Source organism: Oncorhynchus keta, chromosome 14, assembly GCF_023373465.1.
Source record: "Oncorhynchus keta strain PuntledgeMale-10-30-2019 chromosome 14, Oket_V2, whole genome shotgun sequence".
Classification (NCBI taxonomy): domain Eukaryota; kingdom Metazoa; phylum Chordata; class Actinopteri; order Salmoniformes; family Salmonidae; genus Oncorhynchus; species Oncorhynchus keta.
Genome location: NC_068434.1, coordinates 57,230,046 through 57,249,026, shown reverse-complemented (window position 1 = coordinate 57,249,026; position 18,981 = coordinate 57,230,046). Strand labels below are relative to the sequence as shown.

The 18,981-nt window shown below is 44.9% G+C and overlaps 1 protein-coding gene and 1 non-coding gene across 5 annotated transcripts in view; both read left to right on the top strand.

Annotated features, from left to right (window-relative positions):
• The window catches only part of LOC118393652 (DNA damage-binding protein 1-like), a 35,485-nt gene extending 16,989 nt beyond the window's left edge, over positions 1-18,496 (top strand). The window contains exons 13-27 of one of the 4 annotated variants that reach the window (XM_052461953.1): positions 1,514-1,674; positions 2,456-2,563; positions 3,165-3,372; positions 3,661-3,756; positions 3,963-4,074; positions 4,572-4,695; positions 4,867-5,031; positions 5,550-5,644; positions 6,298-6,468; positions 6,909-7,018; positions 7,658-7,827; positions 8,753-8,855; positions 9,813-9,936; positions 17,929-18,041; positions 18,185-18,496. In XM_052461953.1, coding sequence (XP_052317913.1) covers positions 1,514-1,674; positions 2,456-2,563; positions 3,165-3,372; positions 3,661-3,756; positions 3,963-4,074; positions 4,572-4,695; positions 4,867-5,031; positions 5,550-5,644; positions 6,298-6,468; positions 6,909-7,018; positions 7,658-7,827; positions 8,753-8,855; positions 9,813-9,936; positions 17,929-18,012 — 1,831 coding nt within the window. In that variant the 3' untranslated portion in view covers positions 18,013-18,041; positions 18,185-18,496. Of the gene's footprint in view, positions 1-1,513; positions 1,675-2,455; positions 2,564-3,164; positions 3,373-3,660; positions 3,757-3,962; positions 4,075-4,571; positions 4,696-4,866; positions 5,032-5,549; positions 5,645-6,297; positions 6,469-6,908; positions 7,019-7,657; positions 7,828-8,752; positions 8,856-9,812; positions 9,937-10,108; positions 10,676-17,928 lie in introns of those variants that run through there. The other 3 variants (XM_052461952.1, XM_035786549.2, XM_052461951.1) reach the window with 3 other exon arrangements.
• LOC118394330 (small nucleolar RNA SNORA5) lies at positions 5,956-6,086 on the top strand. Its single transcript, XR_004827748.1, has one exon. It is a non-coding gene; the product is annotated as a small nucleolar RNA SNORA5 (small nucleolar RNA).
• Positions 18,497-18,981: the final 485 nt, after the last annotated feature.

The following is an 18,981-nucleotide window of genomic DNA, read 5'->3' as shown; positions in this document are numbered from 1 at the left end:
AAATATCTATCCATTTTAATATTTTCTAAATTATTCAAGCTCTGTCAGATTGGTTGTTAGACAAAAATGTTCAGGTCTTAAGTGAATTTAAGTCAACTAACTTGGCCACTCAGGAACATTCACACATGGCAGCATATGCTGTGGGTATTTTTTTCAGCGGCAGGGACTGGGAGGCTAGTCAGGATCGAGGGAAAGATGAACGGAGCAAAGTACAGAGATCCTTGATTAAAACCTGCTCCATAGCGCTCAGGACCTTAGGCTGGGGCGAATGTTTACCTTCCAACAGGACAACGATCCTAAGCGCACAGCCAAGACAACACAGGAGTGGCTTCAGGACAAGTCTCAATGTCCTTGAGGGGCCTTGCCAGAGCCGGACTTGAACCAGATCGAACATCTCTGGAGAGGCCTGAAAATAGCTGTGCAGCGACACTCCCCACTCAACTTGACGGGGCTTGAGAGGATGTGCTGAGAAGAATGGGAGAAACTCCCCAAATACACGTGTGCCAAGCTTGTGGTGTCATACCCAAGAAGACCCGAGGCTGTAATCCCTGCCAAAGGTGCTTCAACAAAGTACTGAGTGAAGGGTCTGAATACTTATGTAAATGTGATATTTCAGTTTTTTTTTAATGATTTTATTTGCCAGCATTTCTAAAAACCTGTTTTTTGCTTTGTCATTATAGGGTATTATTTGTAGATTGCTTGAGGGGAAACAAACCATTTGATCAATTTTAGAATAAGGTTGTAATGTAGCATGATGTGGGAAAAGTGAAGGGGTCTGAATACTTTCCGAATGCACACATACACACACCACTTTGAACCCAGTTGGAGTCAGCTCTACAGGCCATCACCATGCCTGAGCTTGTCTTACACTGCTCTTCAAGGAACGCTCTACTAATGTGGTCTGGTTCAGTAAACACTGTTTAAGTGACTGTTGATGCTCAGCTGTAGCAAAAGCTGTGCCTTTTTGAGAGTGGGCTGTACCAACACACACACCCCGACTGGGGCAAAACGTATATCAATTAAGTAAATCTTGGCTACACAACATAAAGTGCTTTGAGCACCTTTAAATGCACTTTATAAATCCAATTCCCATATTGGGGTGTAGTGACATACCCGGTGGGTTGGAGGATTCTCTTGACTGATCTTGAGAAATACCTATACTAAACACGTGTCAATCAATCAGTCCGTCATCATTAACACAATGGAAGTATGCAATGATTTGTTATTGAAATGGCATGGGCGACCGAGGAAAAACAAATTGGGAGAATTTAAGGCGCTGTGGCAAACAATAATGCAGACACTAGTGATGCGGGTGTGAGCATGCTAGTCTGGGCAGGTGAGGTGTAGTCATTGTTTGTGTGCGTCTGTTAAGTTGTTCATATTAGGAGTAAATACACAATACATATGTATCAAATGTGTTTATAGTTTTTAGTATTTAAAAAAAAAAAAAAATTATATATAATTTAATAAGACATTTATCCAATCTCATGCTGTTCTGTCTGTCCCCCCTCAGCACGGTGGAAATGGAGCATGAGGTGGCCTGCCTAGACATCACGCCCCTAGGGGAGGGTGGAGAGTCGCCCCTCTGCGCCGTGGGCCTGTGGACGGACATATCGGCACGGGTCCTCAAGCTGCCCTGCTTCACCGCCCTGCACAAGGAGATGCTCGGAGGAGGTGAGAGGGGGTGGAGATTCAAGTGTACTAAAGGGATAGTCCAGGTGGGATGGCTGGATGGTTAGATGGAGCAACTGATTGTAACCTTTGTTTAGCCAGGTAAGTCTGTGTAACTTTGAGAAAAAGCTAATTTCCGCTGGGGAAGGACACGAGAACTCGGTTCAAGGTTTTGTATACGGTGACTATTAATCGGCAACATTTTTATAAATGCAACTATTTAGCAGGTAAAATGTATATAAGCACTGACAAAGTGTTTGTTTGGAGTCTGTCAGTGAAAATATTAGTTTTAGTTTTTAGTTGAGTATCAGAACCAATGGTAATTGGAGGCTGCAGCCCAACGTGTTCTTTAGTAAAGCTTCTGTAAAATCTAACATTTTATTTTTTTTAAATCTGATTGGAAGCTGCAAAAAAAATCTGTATTGGACATTCTCTTTGTGTCCTCCTGTTATCATTATTATTGGATGTGTTTATAAACCCCTCCTATTCAAAGCCTGTGTAACTTGTCCATGAAAGTGGAGGGAATCCTAAGGGACAGAAGCACTCTTGCTGCTTCCACACATCCTAGATCCATTTGCAATGTTGCACAACCATGTGGAAGCTGTTATGTGACCTAGCTGTCAATACTTTACTTAATGGCACCCCGGGGGATGAATAATAGAGTTGTTTTGACAGTGGAATTCTGCTGCTATTCCAAAGCTTTTCACACATTTGACGCGTTTGTGTGTGTGTGTGTGTGTGTGTGTGTGTGTGTGTGTGTGTGTGTGTGTGTGTGTGTGTGTAGAAATTATCCCGCGCTCCATCCTGATGACGACGTTCGAGGGCGGCTACTACCTGCTGTGTGCCCTGGGAGATGGAGCGCTCTTCTACTTCGGCCTGGACCTGACTACAGGTCAGGCTGCTGGAGCAACACATACTGCTGTGTCCTTTTTGATTGAGTCACATTTGAATAAACATTCCATATTGAGTTGCAGCCCCTTATGCCCTCAGAACAGCCTCAATTGGTCGGGACTACAAGGTGTAGAAAGCGTTCCATAGGGATGCTCGCCCAGGTTGACTCCAATGCTTCCCACAGTTGTCAAGTTGGCTGGATGTCCATTCTTGATACACACAGGAAACTGTTGAGTGTGAAAAACTCGGCAGTGTTTCTGTTCTTGACACACTCAAGCCGGTGTGCCTGGCACCTACTGCCATACCCCATTCAAAGGCACTGAAATATTTTGTCGGACCCATTCACCATCTGAATGGCACAAATACACAATCCCCTTCATGTACACTGATTTAACAGTAATGGATTCACCTGGTCAGTGTATGTCATGGAAAGAGTGTTCCTAATGATATTGACACTCAGTGTATATTGAAAATGGAAAAGGATTTTGATTGGAATTGCCACTTATCTCCTGAATAGACTGAATTGAAGGTGCGCTTAATCCTGGCAGTTTGGCAAACGTATTGTTAAACTGTTGGCATTGACCCTGTTGTGTTGCCAACAGGCGTGCTGAGCGAGCGTAAGAAGGTGACTTTGGGCACCCAGCCCACGGTGCTGAGGACCTTCCGCTCCCTGTCCACCTCCAACGTGTTTGCCTGCTCCGACCGGCCCACCGTCATCTACTCCTCCAACCACAAGCTGGTCTTCTCCAATGTCAACCTCAAGGAGGTCAACTACATGTGTCCGCTCAACTCCGAGGGCTACCCTGACAGGTTAGTCAGTCACGCGCGTCTCAATGGTCCAAAGTGGCATCCTTAGCACGTCTTCTCCGTTTGGACTGATGTGAGACGATTTGAACAGGTTTAAACGGAAACCTTTTAAACCCCCCGTCACCTGTCCTGTGTTTTCAGACCAGTGCAAGAGGAGACTAAGACGTCCGTTGTGGTTATTTTTCCTCATTCAAGGAAGAAAGGACATGAATGATTACAAAGCTCGAAATAATATGCAACTTATCTGTTGTTGGGGTGTGGTTGTAACCTGTGTTTCTGTGTCTTTGACAGTCTGGCTCTGGCCAACAACAGCACTCTCACCATCGGGACCATCGACGAGATCCAGAAGCTCCACATTCGCACGGTTCCCCTCTACGAGTCTCCCAGGTAAGAGGGAACAACACCAGTAGAAATAGTTCAACAGAGTAGAAGTGTATCTACCCAATGGATTTACCCTCAGGTAAATCAAGAGCGACACATTTTATTTATTTACATTTATTTGTTTCTTTTTACTCTTTCCTCTTTCTCACTCTCTCACTCCCCCCTTCAATATCTCCACTTTATTCTCCCTTCTCGCTCCCTCCCTCTCTCAGGAGAATCTGTTACCAGGAAGTGTCTCAGTGTTTCGGGGTGCTGTCCAGCCGCGTGGAGATGCAGGACGCCAGTGGGACCACTGCAGCGGTGCGCCCCAGCGCGAGCACTCAGGTAGCTGCACACCATCTGCTATTTCACTGTACCACTGCCAGGATCTCCTATTCTGTGCCCGTATTCATAAGTATTCTCAGGAGTGCTGATCAAGACCTTCTGAATATGGGCCCCGAGCCTTGTTTCCCGTATTCAACGTCTTCATGATGCTGCGTGACTTAAGTGCAACTGCGTGTTTTGTGAAAGAACAATTCAGGAAATATCTGTAAACTTCACTCTATATGAGCTAAAGCATCAGCGTCTAGAGTTACGGTATTTTATTTAGCACGTTTAGTGCAATTATGTTTTCTGGGGGGGGTGGCTTGAATGCTAGTGATGCACATCGCTTGGCTGACTAGGTGTCCAGATGACTTAGTTTAGTCTAGGTTTAATGCACATAATGACTAAAGATAAGAAAGGAGAAAAATAATATTATTTACAAGAACACTTTTCCCCGAGCCTTGTGGTCGTTCATAGTCTGGGTTTCCATATCTCCACCTCTCCCTACCTCTCCCCAGGCTCTGTCTAGCAGTGTGAGCTCCAGTAAGCTGTTCCCCAGCAGCACCTCCCCACACGAGACCTCCTTCGGGGAGGAGGTGGAGGTGCACAGCCTCCTGGTGGTCGACCAACACACCTTCGAAGGTAAGTTCCCCCTTAAAACCGTCTTGATTAAGGAGAATATTTGTCAATTTGAAGTGAATTAATGTGATCTGTTACTGGTGATTGGTAAGCTGATGGTTGTACTCTTGAGGTACCTTTTTGTGGTGATTTGTCCTCAATACCGTGATTTATCACGTGTGTTCATCCTCACAGTGCTCCACGCCCACCAGTTCCTCCAGAGTGAGTACGCCCTCAGCATGGTGTCCTGCCGCCTGGGCAGGGACCCCGCGGTCTACTTTATCGTTGGCACAGCGATGGTCTACCCAGAGGAGGCGGAGCCCAAGCAAGGCCGCATCATCGTCTTCCACTACACTGACGGTTAGGACAAACGTTTTCTTTCTTCCATTCTCATTGTTCTCACTCACTCTTTCCCTTCATTCTTTTCCTGTTGTTTTTTTTCACCCCCCCCCCTCTTTCATATCCTCCTGTTTTTTTGCTCGCACTCTTTCTCACACTTTCTTCTACTGTCTCTTTCTTCCCCTCATCTTTGTATCTCTCTTTCTCGCTCACCTTTCCATGCCTCTTCCTCCCTTGACAGTGCTTGATAGCACCTTCCTATCGATAATCATCTCAGTCGTGAAGATGAATGACTCCCGAGTGAACAGATGCTGTGAATACTGTATCAGGGAGCTATAACACTAGCCTGAAAACCAAACTGGTGTGCTGCAATTCACCATTTGTTTAAAATAACTGCCTGGTATCCAAACCATTTAAGCTGTGTTTCACCATTCTTTCACAGTGAAACAAACGGTTAAATTAAACATATCAGTTTGGATTTCAGGCTACTGTAACACCAGCCCTGACCCAGGCGGTGTTATTTCTCTTCTTCTGTGTAGGTAAGCTGCAGACGGTTGCAGAGAAGGAGGTGAAGGGAGCCGTCTACTCCATGGTGGAGTTCAATGGCAAACTACTGGCCAGCATCAACAGCACAGTGAGTACTTTTGGTTTAAAAAGTAGATTTTTTAATTAATTTTTTAAAGACAGCTCCTATTTTTACAAGCTATAGTTGTAGATATGCACAAGGAGGGACATTTTTACATCCACTTAAATTAAAACTTTCACTTTTGTCTCTCCATTGCCGTTAATGCATCACTAAGGGAATATTTGATTTAAGAGAGTCGGGTACTTTCGCCCCATGGTACTTGGCATTAAAAAAAAATTAAAATGAAAGGAGACATTCCGCAGGCTAAGTTTTATTTCTCAATCCTGACTTTAAAATTTGTTTAAAAAAAAGAAAACCTTTGCCTTGTCAAATTCAGTGCTTCCTCTACAATGGACCGTACTGGCCATAATGACTGCCACAGTGAAACTAGTTATCGGACTCACAACCATACGGAATGAGTGTTAGGGATAAGCTTGAACTACAGAGAATTTAGTTGATTTTAACTTTATCCAGTAGTGTTCTTTCAAATGGACCGTTGGAATCGGAAGGAACATTGACGGGAGTATTTCTTGTAATTGCGTGATAAACATGTCTCCTACAAAAAAAAACAACCTGGGTGCTTTCGAGTCCTTGTTGCTCCAAAGCTCCTCAACAATTGTGTATGTCAATATCAACGCATCATCAATGTGCGCCCGCCCCAGGTGCGTCTGTACGAGTGGACCGCCGAGAAGGAGCTGAGGACAGAGTGTAACCACTACAACAACATCATGGCACTCTACCTAAAGACCAAAGGAGATTTCATCCTGGTGGGAGACCTGATGAGGTCTGTACTGCTGCTGGCATATAAACCCATGGAGGGCAACTTTGAGGAGGTAAGGAATGATACTGAGAGGCCCTGCCATTGTTCCAATTCTCCACCCTTTTCCCCTAAGAGGATGGGGGATGTGCTCAGTGCCACACTTCAAGGAGGAGGGTGTAGAATTGGAACCCAGACTGGGTACAGACTTTGTCTAAATGATGATTTGTTTTGGTTTTCTGCTCATATCCAGTTTTTTTTTCATCATTGGGTGGTTCCTCCTTGGAATACAGCATTCTCCAAAATATAGATTTGAATGCTTTTATTTTGTCGCACTCATTTCTCATGGGCTATATCGAGGAGGATTCAACACCAAACACTTCCAATGAATAAAAACTTGAGTGATGAGTTGGAACCATTGTTTATCAATAATTGCACCTCTTGGCTTAATAAAGTTTATTGAATGGATTTGAGTCACTGGTGATACGCCTGCTTTTCCCCTGTCCCTCTTCTCAGATCGCCCGTGACTTCAATCCCAACTGGATGAGTGCTGTGGAGATCCTGGACGATGACAACTTCCTGGGGGCGGAGAATGCCTTCAACCTCTTTGTTTGTCAAAAAGACAGGTGAGATGGCATCTGACCTCTTTCTAGAATCCTCTCACCTTGGAAGGAGGGAAATAAATAGTATGCATCGAATCGCTGAAGGACTAAATGAGATGGAGCCCGGCCCAGACATGTCCTCGCACTCTGACCGCCGTCCTCCATAAGCCGTCGACTTAATCATCCATGATCACTGAATTCCCGTTGACCTTTATCCTTCTCTCTGATGTTTGTTGATGCCACCGTTTCTCTCTTCTCGTCCTTCCTCCCGTGCTCTTTTGTCTTCAGTCATCAAATGTGCATTCTGTTACTACCTTTCTTATTTCTCACTAACTCTTCCCTCACGCGCTTGTTTTTTCTTACTCATTACCTGTCATCTACATCTATTGCTTTTCCCAGTTATCTTTTTCTGCCTGCCTCTGTATCGTTCGCTTTATCCCTGCCACTTTCTCTCAATTATAATAAATGGGCACACATTTCCAAAGCAGAAATGTATAAATAGATAGGTACAATGATTAGAATCAAAAATAAACTTTTGTGCCATCTCTGAAATGTAGCCTTTTTTTTTTTAGAACTAAATGAATGGGTACACATTGCCAAAGCATTAAATAATTTGGACCAAAATAGAAGTTGAGCTCTCTCCCTTCCTCTCTCCCTTGGCAGCGCGGCCACTACAGACGAGGAGCGACAACACCTGCAGGAGGTGGGCGTGTTCCACCTGGGGGAGTTTGTCAATGTCTTCTCTCATGGGTCACTGGTGCTGCAGAACCTGGGCGAGAGCTCCACCCCCACGCAGGGCTCCGTCCTCTTTGGCACCGTCAACGGCATGATCGGTAATGGCCCCCACTCCCACACGCCAGGGGTGTATTCACTAGAAACCAAATGAGACGAAACAGGGAGGGCCTAACCTGAATTTGTCAAAATAAGAAATGTTAATTTTTTTTCTTCTGTTGCACAATGTTTTTCTATGGTTTGTTTGCGGTAATGAATACACGCCAGGGTCTGTTAGAGCATGCAGTAGCACAAAACATTTTATGACCGCAAGAGAGAGATTTGTGTTCTGTGTTTTTCTGGTGCCTACTGAACTAGTACCGATGCCGGTTTCAAGGTCCCAAATGCCCTCGTGTCTTTTTTTTTAAGGCTATGTACTGTTAGTGTAGCGGTCTGCTCTACAGATTTGCCTCAACTACAAGTGAGAGGTGAGAGGTGGGGAGCAGTGGAGAGGGGATGAAAGTAATTTCCAAGTGACCGTCCAAAATCAAAGTCACGTTCCTTTCTCCATTTCTTTCATAGCTGTGTTAATAAAGAAAGGGGAATGATGCTTTGAATGTTCAGTGAATTCTGCCATTACTGTTATTTCACTGAGGCACCTTCACAATTCTGCTGAAAGCTTTTCCTGGTAAGAGAACCTTTTCTCTGAGTAAGCACCTCTGGTCATTCCCGGGTTGACTGCTAATGAGCAATGAAGCAAAAATATATACAGGCTCTTTTTAAAGTAGTGAGAATGTATTAGTCCCCTGCGAAAAGCTGCACAACACATTTGTGTTTGTGGACATCATGTTCGGAAGGCACAAATTGGAGAGAGAAAATTGTTTCACCTTCCCTCAGACAACCCACACTCAAATTCCCTCTCAGCTTTCATCTTTTGTCCTTCACTAGGTATGAGTGGCGAGCATACTGCTCTGCATACCTCGTCCATTTCGGTTCTCCTTTTTCTCTTCTCCCATAAATGACAAGCCATCTGTCTTATGTCTCTAGGTCTTGTGACCTCTCTGTCCGAGGGCTGGTATAGCCTGCTGCTGGACCTGCAGAACCGACTCAACAAGGTCATCAAGAGCGTGGGCAAGATCGAGCACAGCTTATATCCTTTCCTTTTAGTGTGGGGGGGGGGTTCACGCGGACAAAAACCTGCCCCTTGTGTATCACATTGAAAGTGCCTTTTCAGAACTGGTGAGCATCACTGTCATGATTGGCAAATCTTGGTACTACCTTGACGTGGCTGTAAGAAGGGTAATGGTTGTCATAACATGCCTAGCCCGTATATGAATGAATGACGCTGTGTTTTACCATGCCGTGTGAATGAAGTGACCACCCGAAGTTGACACGTAGTGCCTGTCTGCCTGTCACCCATATAAGATGAGACAGTGGTTGATTACAGGGAAGAATCAATACGGTTGTGACGGTCATGGAGTTTTGGATAACGGTAATTGGCCAGCCAAATGACCGCAGTCACTGTAATAACCTCCTCCACTCCTGACTGCATGTGCTGCCATTAAAAATAGAATGACTAGAACAGGTGTCCCAATACAAGTCAATGATGGCATAATGGGTGGATTTGGGTCCATTGCGAGGCGCAAAGCAGGAAGTCTACCCATCAATATGTGATGTGATTTGCTGATTCAACTGACATTAGAAAAAATACATTCCAATTGCATGAACCACATCGGTTAACATAAATTGAATCTACATTACCATGGAAATTATTGTGTCACAATGCCAGGCAGTCCTGAGTGGCGCAGTGGTCAAAAGGTTCGATCCCAGGCTGTGTCACAGCCGGCCTTGACCGGGAGCCATTGGCTCAGAGATGTCCGGGGGTTGGCAGGGGGGCTTTCCATGACTCGTCGCGCTGTAGTGACTCCTTGTGGCAGGGCCGGCACATGCACGGTTATCAGTCGAACAGCGTTTCCTCCGACCCATTGGTGCAGCTGACTTACGGTTTAAGCGAGCAGTGTGATCAGTGGCACAGCCAGGCAGGTCATGACTTTGCTGTAGGGGTATGTGTGTAGGTGTGTGTTTGTCATCCTTGACTTGGTGGCACCTGGAGGTCCTTCCATACAGAGCGTAAGACTGAACAGGCCACGGGCTTCATCGACGGGGACCTCATCGAGAGCTTCCTGGACCTGGGTCGCGCCAAGATGCAGGAGGTGGTCAGCACGCTACAGGTACCAACACACATGCACACTCTCTGAAGCACACTCATTCACTCGCTCTCACACACTAGCTTGCTCACACTTTTTGGACTGCAGTGACACTTAATAAAGGTACCACAGCTGTGCGGGCCAATCCAAACTGCTGGAACAGTGAGCTGACATAACACCCCCTTCTGCGTTTCAGATTGACGACGGCAGCGGCATGAAGCGCGAGGCCACCGTGGACGAGGTCATAAAGATTGTGGAGGAGCTGACAAGGATCCACTAGCCCCTCCCACCCAGAACCCGGCCATTACGGTGGGGTGGAGGGAGGGAACTGGGGGAGGGGTGGCTAGGGCTCTGTAAATACTTATAAATAAAAAGGTGTTTGCATGGCTGTCCTTCAGACTTCAAATGAGTTGACAGTTTTTTTTTGTTGTTTTTTAAAATCTGATCCCAGACGGGCCACTTCAATTCTTCACAGGTGCTTGGATAAACAAAATGGCCTGTCAACCATAACGAAGATGACGAGCAAAGGGACTGGTCAGAAAGCCATAAGTTATGGGAGAGAGGGAGGAGGGGGGTGGCCAGATCACTGCAGTGCAAGGACGGGGAGAGATGACTTGTGGATTTGACAGGGATCCACTAAAGTAGGAATGATTGAAGTCTGGAGAGAACATGAGTAAAAGAGAAGGAAGGAATGGGTGGAAAATGATACATTAGCTGTTTTGTCTGCCGTTTCTCCAAATAAAGGTTGCTTTAGTACTGTGTACCTCTGCGTTCGGGTCTTTGTATTTCATCAATGGTGCACAGAGGTCTCTTGTCTTTCCACTGAGTGATATTCATTAAATTCAGTTGGTTTTGGGGTTTCAAAGCATGTCAAGTCTTACACCACAGTGTAATTTCAAAATAAATGTATATTTCAACAATTACATTCTATTAAGAAATGTATGCACTCACTACTTAATGTAAATCGCTCTGGATAACAGCATCTGCTAAATGACAAATGTAAAAATGAATCCTTTTCAGTGACTTAACCTCACACAAATGGTCATTTGTGCTAAATTACCACTAAAATCTACTATATTAACTTCTGCATTGTCTCCTGGAGTTTAATTCTTTTAACTCACTTTTGACTATGGGGACACGTTTGTTTCAAGGCATAATAAAGGTGAAGGATTTATTAGCAAAGTCCGAGAGTATTTGTAGTCAATGTGCATATTGTGATGGTGTGAGGAGACCTCAGGGTTCCAACGGAACCATAATAAGCTGTGTTCGGGCTATGAGAAGTACTTGGCTATAATGATGACTTATCTGCAGACAAGAGTTACTGGGCTACCAGGTGGGGGAACTGGTCAATCAATTATTAACTGTCAGGGAAAAGGCTGGAATTGAATAGCCCTGTACCCGTCCGTATTCATATAGCATCCTTTTACGAGGTAACACTAACCCTAAATCGGCACTCCTACTCTGAGATGCTTGATGCATATGGTCCCTGATGTAGGCTAGAACCTTGCTGGAATGACATCTGCAAAGACGGTGGTGCCAAGCTGCCAACTGAACTTGCTTCAACCAACTGATGCCATAGAACAGTGTTACGGATACAGGTATCCTGTGTGTGTGTGTTTCCTGTGTTCTTTTCTCTAATTTGAGGGTGTTTTCATCCATATCTGGTGGCAGGTAGCCTAGAGGTTAAGAGCATTGGGCCGGTAACTGAAATGTTCGAATACCCAAACCGACTAGGTGACATCTGTCGACATGCCTTTGAGCAAGGCACTTAACCCTAATTGCTCCTGTAAATCGCTCTGGATAAGCATGTGTGCTAAATAAACATTTTTTAGAAATTACAGCACCTTTTGTACATGGTTCTGTAAAATAAGGGGGCTAAAAGTATTTGGACAAATTCATTTGTGTATTAATGTAGTATGAAGTTGGTTTGGTCCCATATCCCTAGCACGCAATGACTACTTTATGTACTCTCCTCCATCGTCTTGGAACACCTTACCAAATACTTTTAAACGGGAAGAACTTGTCCTGATTGGTGTTTTTAAATCACTGATGAAGGATTTTGAGGCTGATTCCCTGACCTGTCAATGTGCTGTTTTATACCCTTGTGAATTCAATGGTATTTACTAGATTACTTGTAGTTTTTCATGTTGTCTTTCTGTAATGTTTTTGTACTGACTTGGTGCTGCCTATCTTGACAAAGAGATTTTAATCTCAATGCGCCCTTCCTGGTTAAATAAACTACATCAAGCTTGAGTCTACAAGCTTGTTGGATGCATTTGCAGTTTGTTTCAGATTAATTTGTGCCCAATAGAAATTAATGGCAAATAAAGTATTGTGTAATTTTGTCATCACTTTAATTTCAAATAAGAATATATGTTTCTAAACACTTTTACATTAATGTAGATGCTACCATGATTATGGAAAATCATGAATTAATCATGAATAATGATGAGTGAGAAAGGCACTACATGTTGGAACATTGCTGCAGGTACTTGCTTCCATTTAGCCTCGAGCATTAGTGAGGTTCAGGCACTGATGTTTGGCGATTAAGCCTGGCTTGCAGTCAGCGTTCCAATTCATCCCAAAGGTGTTCCATGGGGTTGAGGTCAGGGCCCTGTGCAGGCCAGTGAAGTTCTTCCACACCAACCTCGGCAAACCATTTTGGGGGGGATTGTCATGCTGAAACAGGAAAGGGCCTTACCCAAACCGTTGCTACCAAGTTGGAAGCACAGAATCGTCTAGAATGTCATTGTATGATGTAGCATTAAGACTTCCCTTCGCTGGAACAAAGGGGCCTAACCTGAACCACGAAAAGCAGCCCCAGACCATTATTCTTCCTTCACCAAACTTTACAGTTGGCACTATGCATTGGTGTAGGTAGCATTCTCCTGGCTCTGATTCAATTAACTGCTTGGAGTAACCCTTGTTTGTAAACTGTCATGGTCAAAACAGGTTGACACAACAGGAGCGAAGATAGGGAGAAGTCTGTCCGAACGACATCAGTGACATCCAGAGGCTGAAGCCAGGTTACTTGGAGGCCACGGTGGACTGGTTCAGGAGGTACAAGGTACCAGACGGGAAACCAGAGAACCAGTTTGCCTTCAACGGAGCGTTCAAAGACAAGGTTGTATTCCCTACTGTTAGGTTCTCATTTTTACTAAATAACACACGGACACTAGAAAAGCTTAACCATGTTTAATTCTTCCCAAAGGGTCGATACGGCTGTAATTCTGACACAGACATGGCTTCCCCTGTGGTAGTATTCATACCCCACTTTGGGTGGAGTCTCCTCCTTATCTCTAAACATTGCATCATTATTGCTGAGTAGGAGCTACGTCATATGAGTCTTCAGTGGATTCTCCCCTTATCAGTTCTGCCACATGCAATCATTTCCCTGCACTCAACACATTCCAAGCTTAGTTGCACACACTATGTACCTTCCTCCTACAACCCTTAACTTCTGGTGTAGACCCTCTAAACCTCAGCACTCCATCAGTGACATGAATAGGTATATTTCCTATTCTCAGAACCCAACAATACAGTGTCAGCCCTGTCTGAGGCAGAGTGGTCCATGTTGCTGTTTCATTAAGCACGGTATTGCCAGAGCCTCGTGTTCCAGTATCTTCGTCCACACTCATCAAGATCGTTTTCATTCTGTTTCCTTTGTAGCACATCATTTGCACCACACATCTAAAACAGCTTTTTCAATCTAGGTACATGGATAGCAGTTTAGCCTGTATGCCAGTCTGTTTCTGCATTAGCCATCGTGTTGTTATGCCTTCGTAGCCTTGTAGCAATGCAGTGTTGTTGAATGCCGAAATAGTGTGGTACCCAGGCTAGATTGCATTGGCCAAATAGAGGGCTGACATTTCAAATCAAATCAAAGTTTATTTGTTACGTGCGCCGAATACAACAGGTTCACAGTGAAATGCTTACTTACAGGCTCTAACCAATAGTGCAAAAAAAAGGGTTTAGGTGAATAATCGGTAGGTAAATAAATAAAACAACAGTAAAAAGACAGGCTATATACAGTAGCGAGGCTATAAAAGTAGTGAGGCTACATACAGACACCGGTTAGTCAGGCTGATTGAGGTAGTATGTACATGTAGATATGGTTAAAGTGACTATGCATATATGATGAACAGAGAGTAGCACTAGCGTTGCAAGACCCACAAGGTGATACACACTCCCTCACGACGCCAGGACAGCGGAGTCAATCACCACCTTCCGGAGACACCTGAAACCCCACCTCTTTAAGGAATACCTAGGATAGGATAAAGTAATCCTTCTCACCCCCCTTAAAAGATTTAGATGCACTATTGTAAAGTGGCTGTTCCACTGGATGTCATAAGGTGAATGCACCAATTTGTAAGTCGCTCTGGATAAGAGCGTCTGCTAAATGACTTAAATGTAAATGTAAATAATAAACCGTTTCTCTGACACTATCAACAAGGCAGGTCGTACAGTCCCTAGTTTTGTCGTACCTGGACTACTGTTCAGTCGTGTGGTCAGGTGCCACAAAGAGGGACCACGTAAAATTACAATTGGCTTAGAACAGGGCAGCACGGCTGGCCCTTAAATGTACACGGCGAGCTAACATGAATAATATGCATTTACATCTCTCATGGCTCAAAGTGGAGGAGAGATTGACTTCATCACTACTTGTTTTTGTAAGAAGTGTTGACATGCTGAACGCATCTGAGGTGTCTGTTTAAACTACTACATTTTTTTTTTTTAAAAGAGTCTATATACATTGTGTGCAAAAGGCATGAGGAGGTAGGTGAATAATTACAATTTAGCAGATTAACACTGGAGTGATAAATGATCAGATGGTCATGTGCAGGTAGAGATACTGGTGTGCAAAAGAGCAGAAAAGTAAATAAATAAAAACAGTATGGGGATGAGGTAGGTCAATTGGGTGGGCTATTTACCGATGGACTATGTACAGCTGCAGCGATCGGTTAGCTGCTCAGATAGCGTGAGTGAAGGAGGCTTTGTTGCGGAATAGAAAGCAGACTCTAGATTTGATTTTAGATTGGAGATGTTTGATATGAGTCTGGAAGGAGAGTTTACAATCTAGCCAGACACCTAGGTACTTATAGATATCCACATATTCTAGGTCGGAACCATCCAGGGTGGTGACGCTAGTCGGCGTGCGGGTGCAGCAGTGAATGGTTGAAAAGCATGCATTTGGTTTTGCTAGTGTTTAAGAGCAGTTGGAGGCCATTGAAGCTCGTTTGGAGGTTAGATAGCACAGTGTCCAAGGAAGGGCCAGAAGTATACAGAATGGAGTTGTCTGCGTAGAGGTGGATCAGGGAATCATCCGCAACAAGAGCAACATTATTAATATATACAGAGAAAAGAGTCGGCCCGAGAATTGAACCCTGTGGCACCCCCATAGAGACTGCCAGAGGACAGGACAACATGCCCTCCGATTTGACACACTGAAATCTGTCTGCAAAGTAGTTGGTGAACCAGGCAAGGCAGTCATTAGAAAAACCGAGGCTACTGAGTCTGTCGATAAGAATATGGTGATTGACAGAGTCGAAAGCCTTGGCCAGGTTGATGAAGACGGCTGCACAGTACTTTTATCGATGGCGGTTATGATATCGATTAGTACCTTGAGCGTGGCTGAGGTGCACCCGTGACCGGCTCGGAAACCAGATTGCACAGCGGAGAAGGTACGGTGGGATTTGAGATGTTCAGTGATCTGTTTGTTGACTAGGCTTTCGAAGACCTTAGATAGGCAGGGAAGGATGGATATAGGTCTGTAACAGTTTGGGTCCAGGGTGTCTCCCCCTTTGAGGGGGATGACTGTGGCAGCTTTCCAATGGGGATGGGGATCTCAGACGATATGAGAGGTTGAACAGGCTGGTAATAGGGGTTGTGACAATGGCGGCGGATAGTTTCAGAAATAGAGGGTCCAGATTGTCAAGACCAGCTGATTTGTACAGGTCCAGGTTTTGCAGCTCTTTCAAAACATCTGCTATCTGGATTTGGGTAAAGGAGAAGCTGGGGAGGCGTGGGCGAGTAGCTGCTGGGGGGCGGACCTGTTGGCCGAGGTTGGAGTAGCAAGGAGGAAGGCATGGCCAGCCGTTGAGAAATGCTTGTTGAAGTTTTCGATTATCGTGGTGACCGTGTTACCTGGCCTCAGTGCAGTGGGCAGCTTGGAGGAGGTGCTCTTGTTCTCCATGAACTTTACAGTGTCCCAGAACTTTTTTGGAGTTAGAGCTACAGGATGCAAATTTCTGATTGAAAAAGATGGTCTTTGCTTTCCTGACTGACTGCGTGTATTGGTTCCTGACTTCCCTGAACAGTTGCATATCGCAGGGACTATTCGATGCTATTGCAGTCCGCCACAGGATGTTTTTGTGCTAGTCGAGGGCAGTCAGGTCTGGAGTGAACTAAGGGCTATATCTGTTCTTAGTTCTGCATTTTTTGAACGGAGCATGCTTATCTAAGATGGTGAGGAAGTTACTTTTAAAGAATGACCAGGCGTCCTCAACTGACGGGATGAGGTCAATATCCTTCCAGGATACCCGGGCCAGGTCGATTAGAAAGGCCTGCTCGCAGAAGTGTTTTAGGGAGCGTTTGACAGTGATTAGGGGTGGTCGTTTGACTGCGGACCCGTAGCGGATACAGGCAATGAGGCAGTGATCGCTGAGATCCTGATTGAAGACAGCGGAGGTGTATTTGGAGGGCCAGTTGGTCAGGATAACGTCTATGAGGGTGCCCTTGTTTACAGATTTAGGGTTGTACCTGGTGGGTTCCTTGATGATTTGTGTGAGATTGAGGGCATCTAGCTTAGATTGTAGGACTGCCGGGGTGTTAAGCATATCCCAGTTTAGGTCACCTAACAGAACAAACTCTGAAGCGAGATGGGGGGCGATCAATTCACAAATGGTGTCCAGGGCACAGCTGGGAGCTGAGGGGGGTCGGTAGCAGGTGGCAACAGTGAGACACTTATTTCTGGAGAGAGTATTTATTTTAATTAGTAGTTCGAACTGTTTGGATATGGACCTGGAAAGTATGACATTACTTTGCAGGCTATCTCTGCAGTAGATTGCAACTCCGCCCCCTTTGGCAGTTCTATCTTGACGGAAAATGTTATAGTTATAGTCTCAGAATTTTTGGTGGCCTTCCTAAGCCAGGATTCAGACACGACAAGGACATCAGGGTTGGCAGAGTGTGCTAAAGCAGTGAGTAAAACAAACTTAGGGAAGAGGCTTTGGATGTTGACATGCATGAAACCAAGGCTTTTTCGATCACAGGTCAACAAATGAGGGTGCCTGGGGACATGCAGGGCCTGGGTTTACCTCCACATCACCCGCGTGAGTGAGAACTACTGATGGAATAAGCTTGTCCAAATAGTCAGGTTGAGTTATATGGTCTGACAGTTATTACACATGATCATATAACAAAACGTGGATGGAAATGTAACCTTGATAACTTTGAAGCATAACTATGATAATGCTGCATAATACATGCTAATGCACTCTCTAATTACTGTTCTATGTAATACACTGAGATAGAAACGCACATAAAGGGAACACTTAAACAACACAATGTAACTCCAACTCTGTTGTGCTTACAGCCCAACACCGTGCAGGACGTTTGGCATTTGCCAGAGAACTCCAAGATTGGCAAATTCGCCACTGGCGCCCTGTGCTCTTCACAGATGAAAGCAGGTTCACACTGAGCACGTGACAGACATGACAGAGTCTGGAGACACCGTGGAGAACGTTCTGCTGCCTGCAACATCCTCCAGCATGACCGGTTTGGCGGCGGGTCAGTCATGGTGTGGGGTGGCATTTCTTTGGGGGGCCGCACAGCCCTCCATGTGCTCGCCAGAGGTAGCCTGACTGCCATTAGGCACACTCATTCACTCGCTCTCACACACTAGCTTGCTCACACTTTTTGGACTGCAGTGACACTTAATAAAGGTACCACAGCTGTGCGGGCCAATCCAAACTGCTGGAACAGTGAGCTGACATAACACCCCCTTCTGCGTTTCAGATTGACGACGGCAGCGGCATGAAGCGCGAGGCCACCGTGGACGAGGTCATAAAGATTGTGGAGGAGCTGACAAGGATCCACTAGCCCCTCCCACCCAGAACCCGGCCATTACGGTGGGGTGGAGGGAGGGAACTGGGGGAGGGGTGGCTAGGGCTCTGTAAATACTTATAAATAAAAAGGTGTTTGCATGGCTGTCCTTCAGACTTCAAATGAGTTGACAGTTTTTTTTTTGTTGTTTTTTAAAATCTGATCCCAGACGGGCCACTTCAATTCTTCACAGGTGCTTGGATAAACAAAATGGCCTGTCAACCATAACGAAGATGACGAGCAAAGGGACTGGTCAGAAAGCCATAAGTTATGGGAGAGAGGGAGGAGGGGGGTGGCCAGATCACTGCAGTGCAAGGACGGGGAGAGATGACTTGTGGATTTGACAGGGATCCACTAAAGTAGGAATGATTGAAGTCTGGAGAGAACATGAGTAAAAGAGAAGGAAGGAATGGGTGGAAAATGATACATTAGCTGTTTTGTCTGCCGTTTCTCCAAATAAAGGTTGCTTTAGTACTGTGTACCTCTGCGTTCGGGTCTTTGTATTTCATCAATGGTGCACAGAGGTCTCTTGTCTTTCCACTGAGTGATATTCATTAAATTCAGTTGGTTTTGGGGTTTCAAAGCATGTCAAGTCTTACACCACAGTGTAATTTCAAAATAAATGTATATTTCAACAATTACATTCTATTAAGAAATGTATGCACTCACTACTTAATGTAAATCGCTCTGGATAACAGCATCTGCTAAATGACAAATGTAAAAATGAATCCTTTTCAGTGACTTAACCTCACACAAATGGTCATTTGTGCTAAATTACCACTAAAATCTACTAAATTAACTTCTGCATTGTCTCCTGGAGTTGAATTCTTTTAACTCACTTTTGACTATGGGGACACGTTTGTTTCAAGGCATAATAAAGGTGAAGGATTTATTAGCAAAGTCCGAGAGTATTTGTAGTCAATGTGCATATTGTGATGGTGTGAGGAGACCTCAGGGTTCCAACGG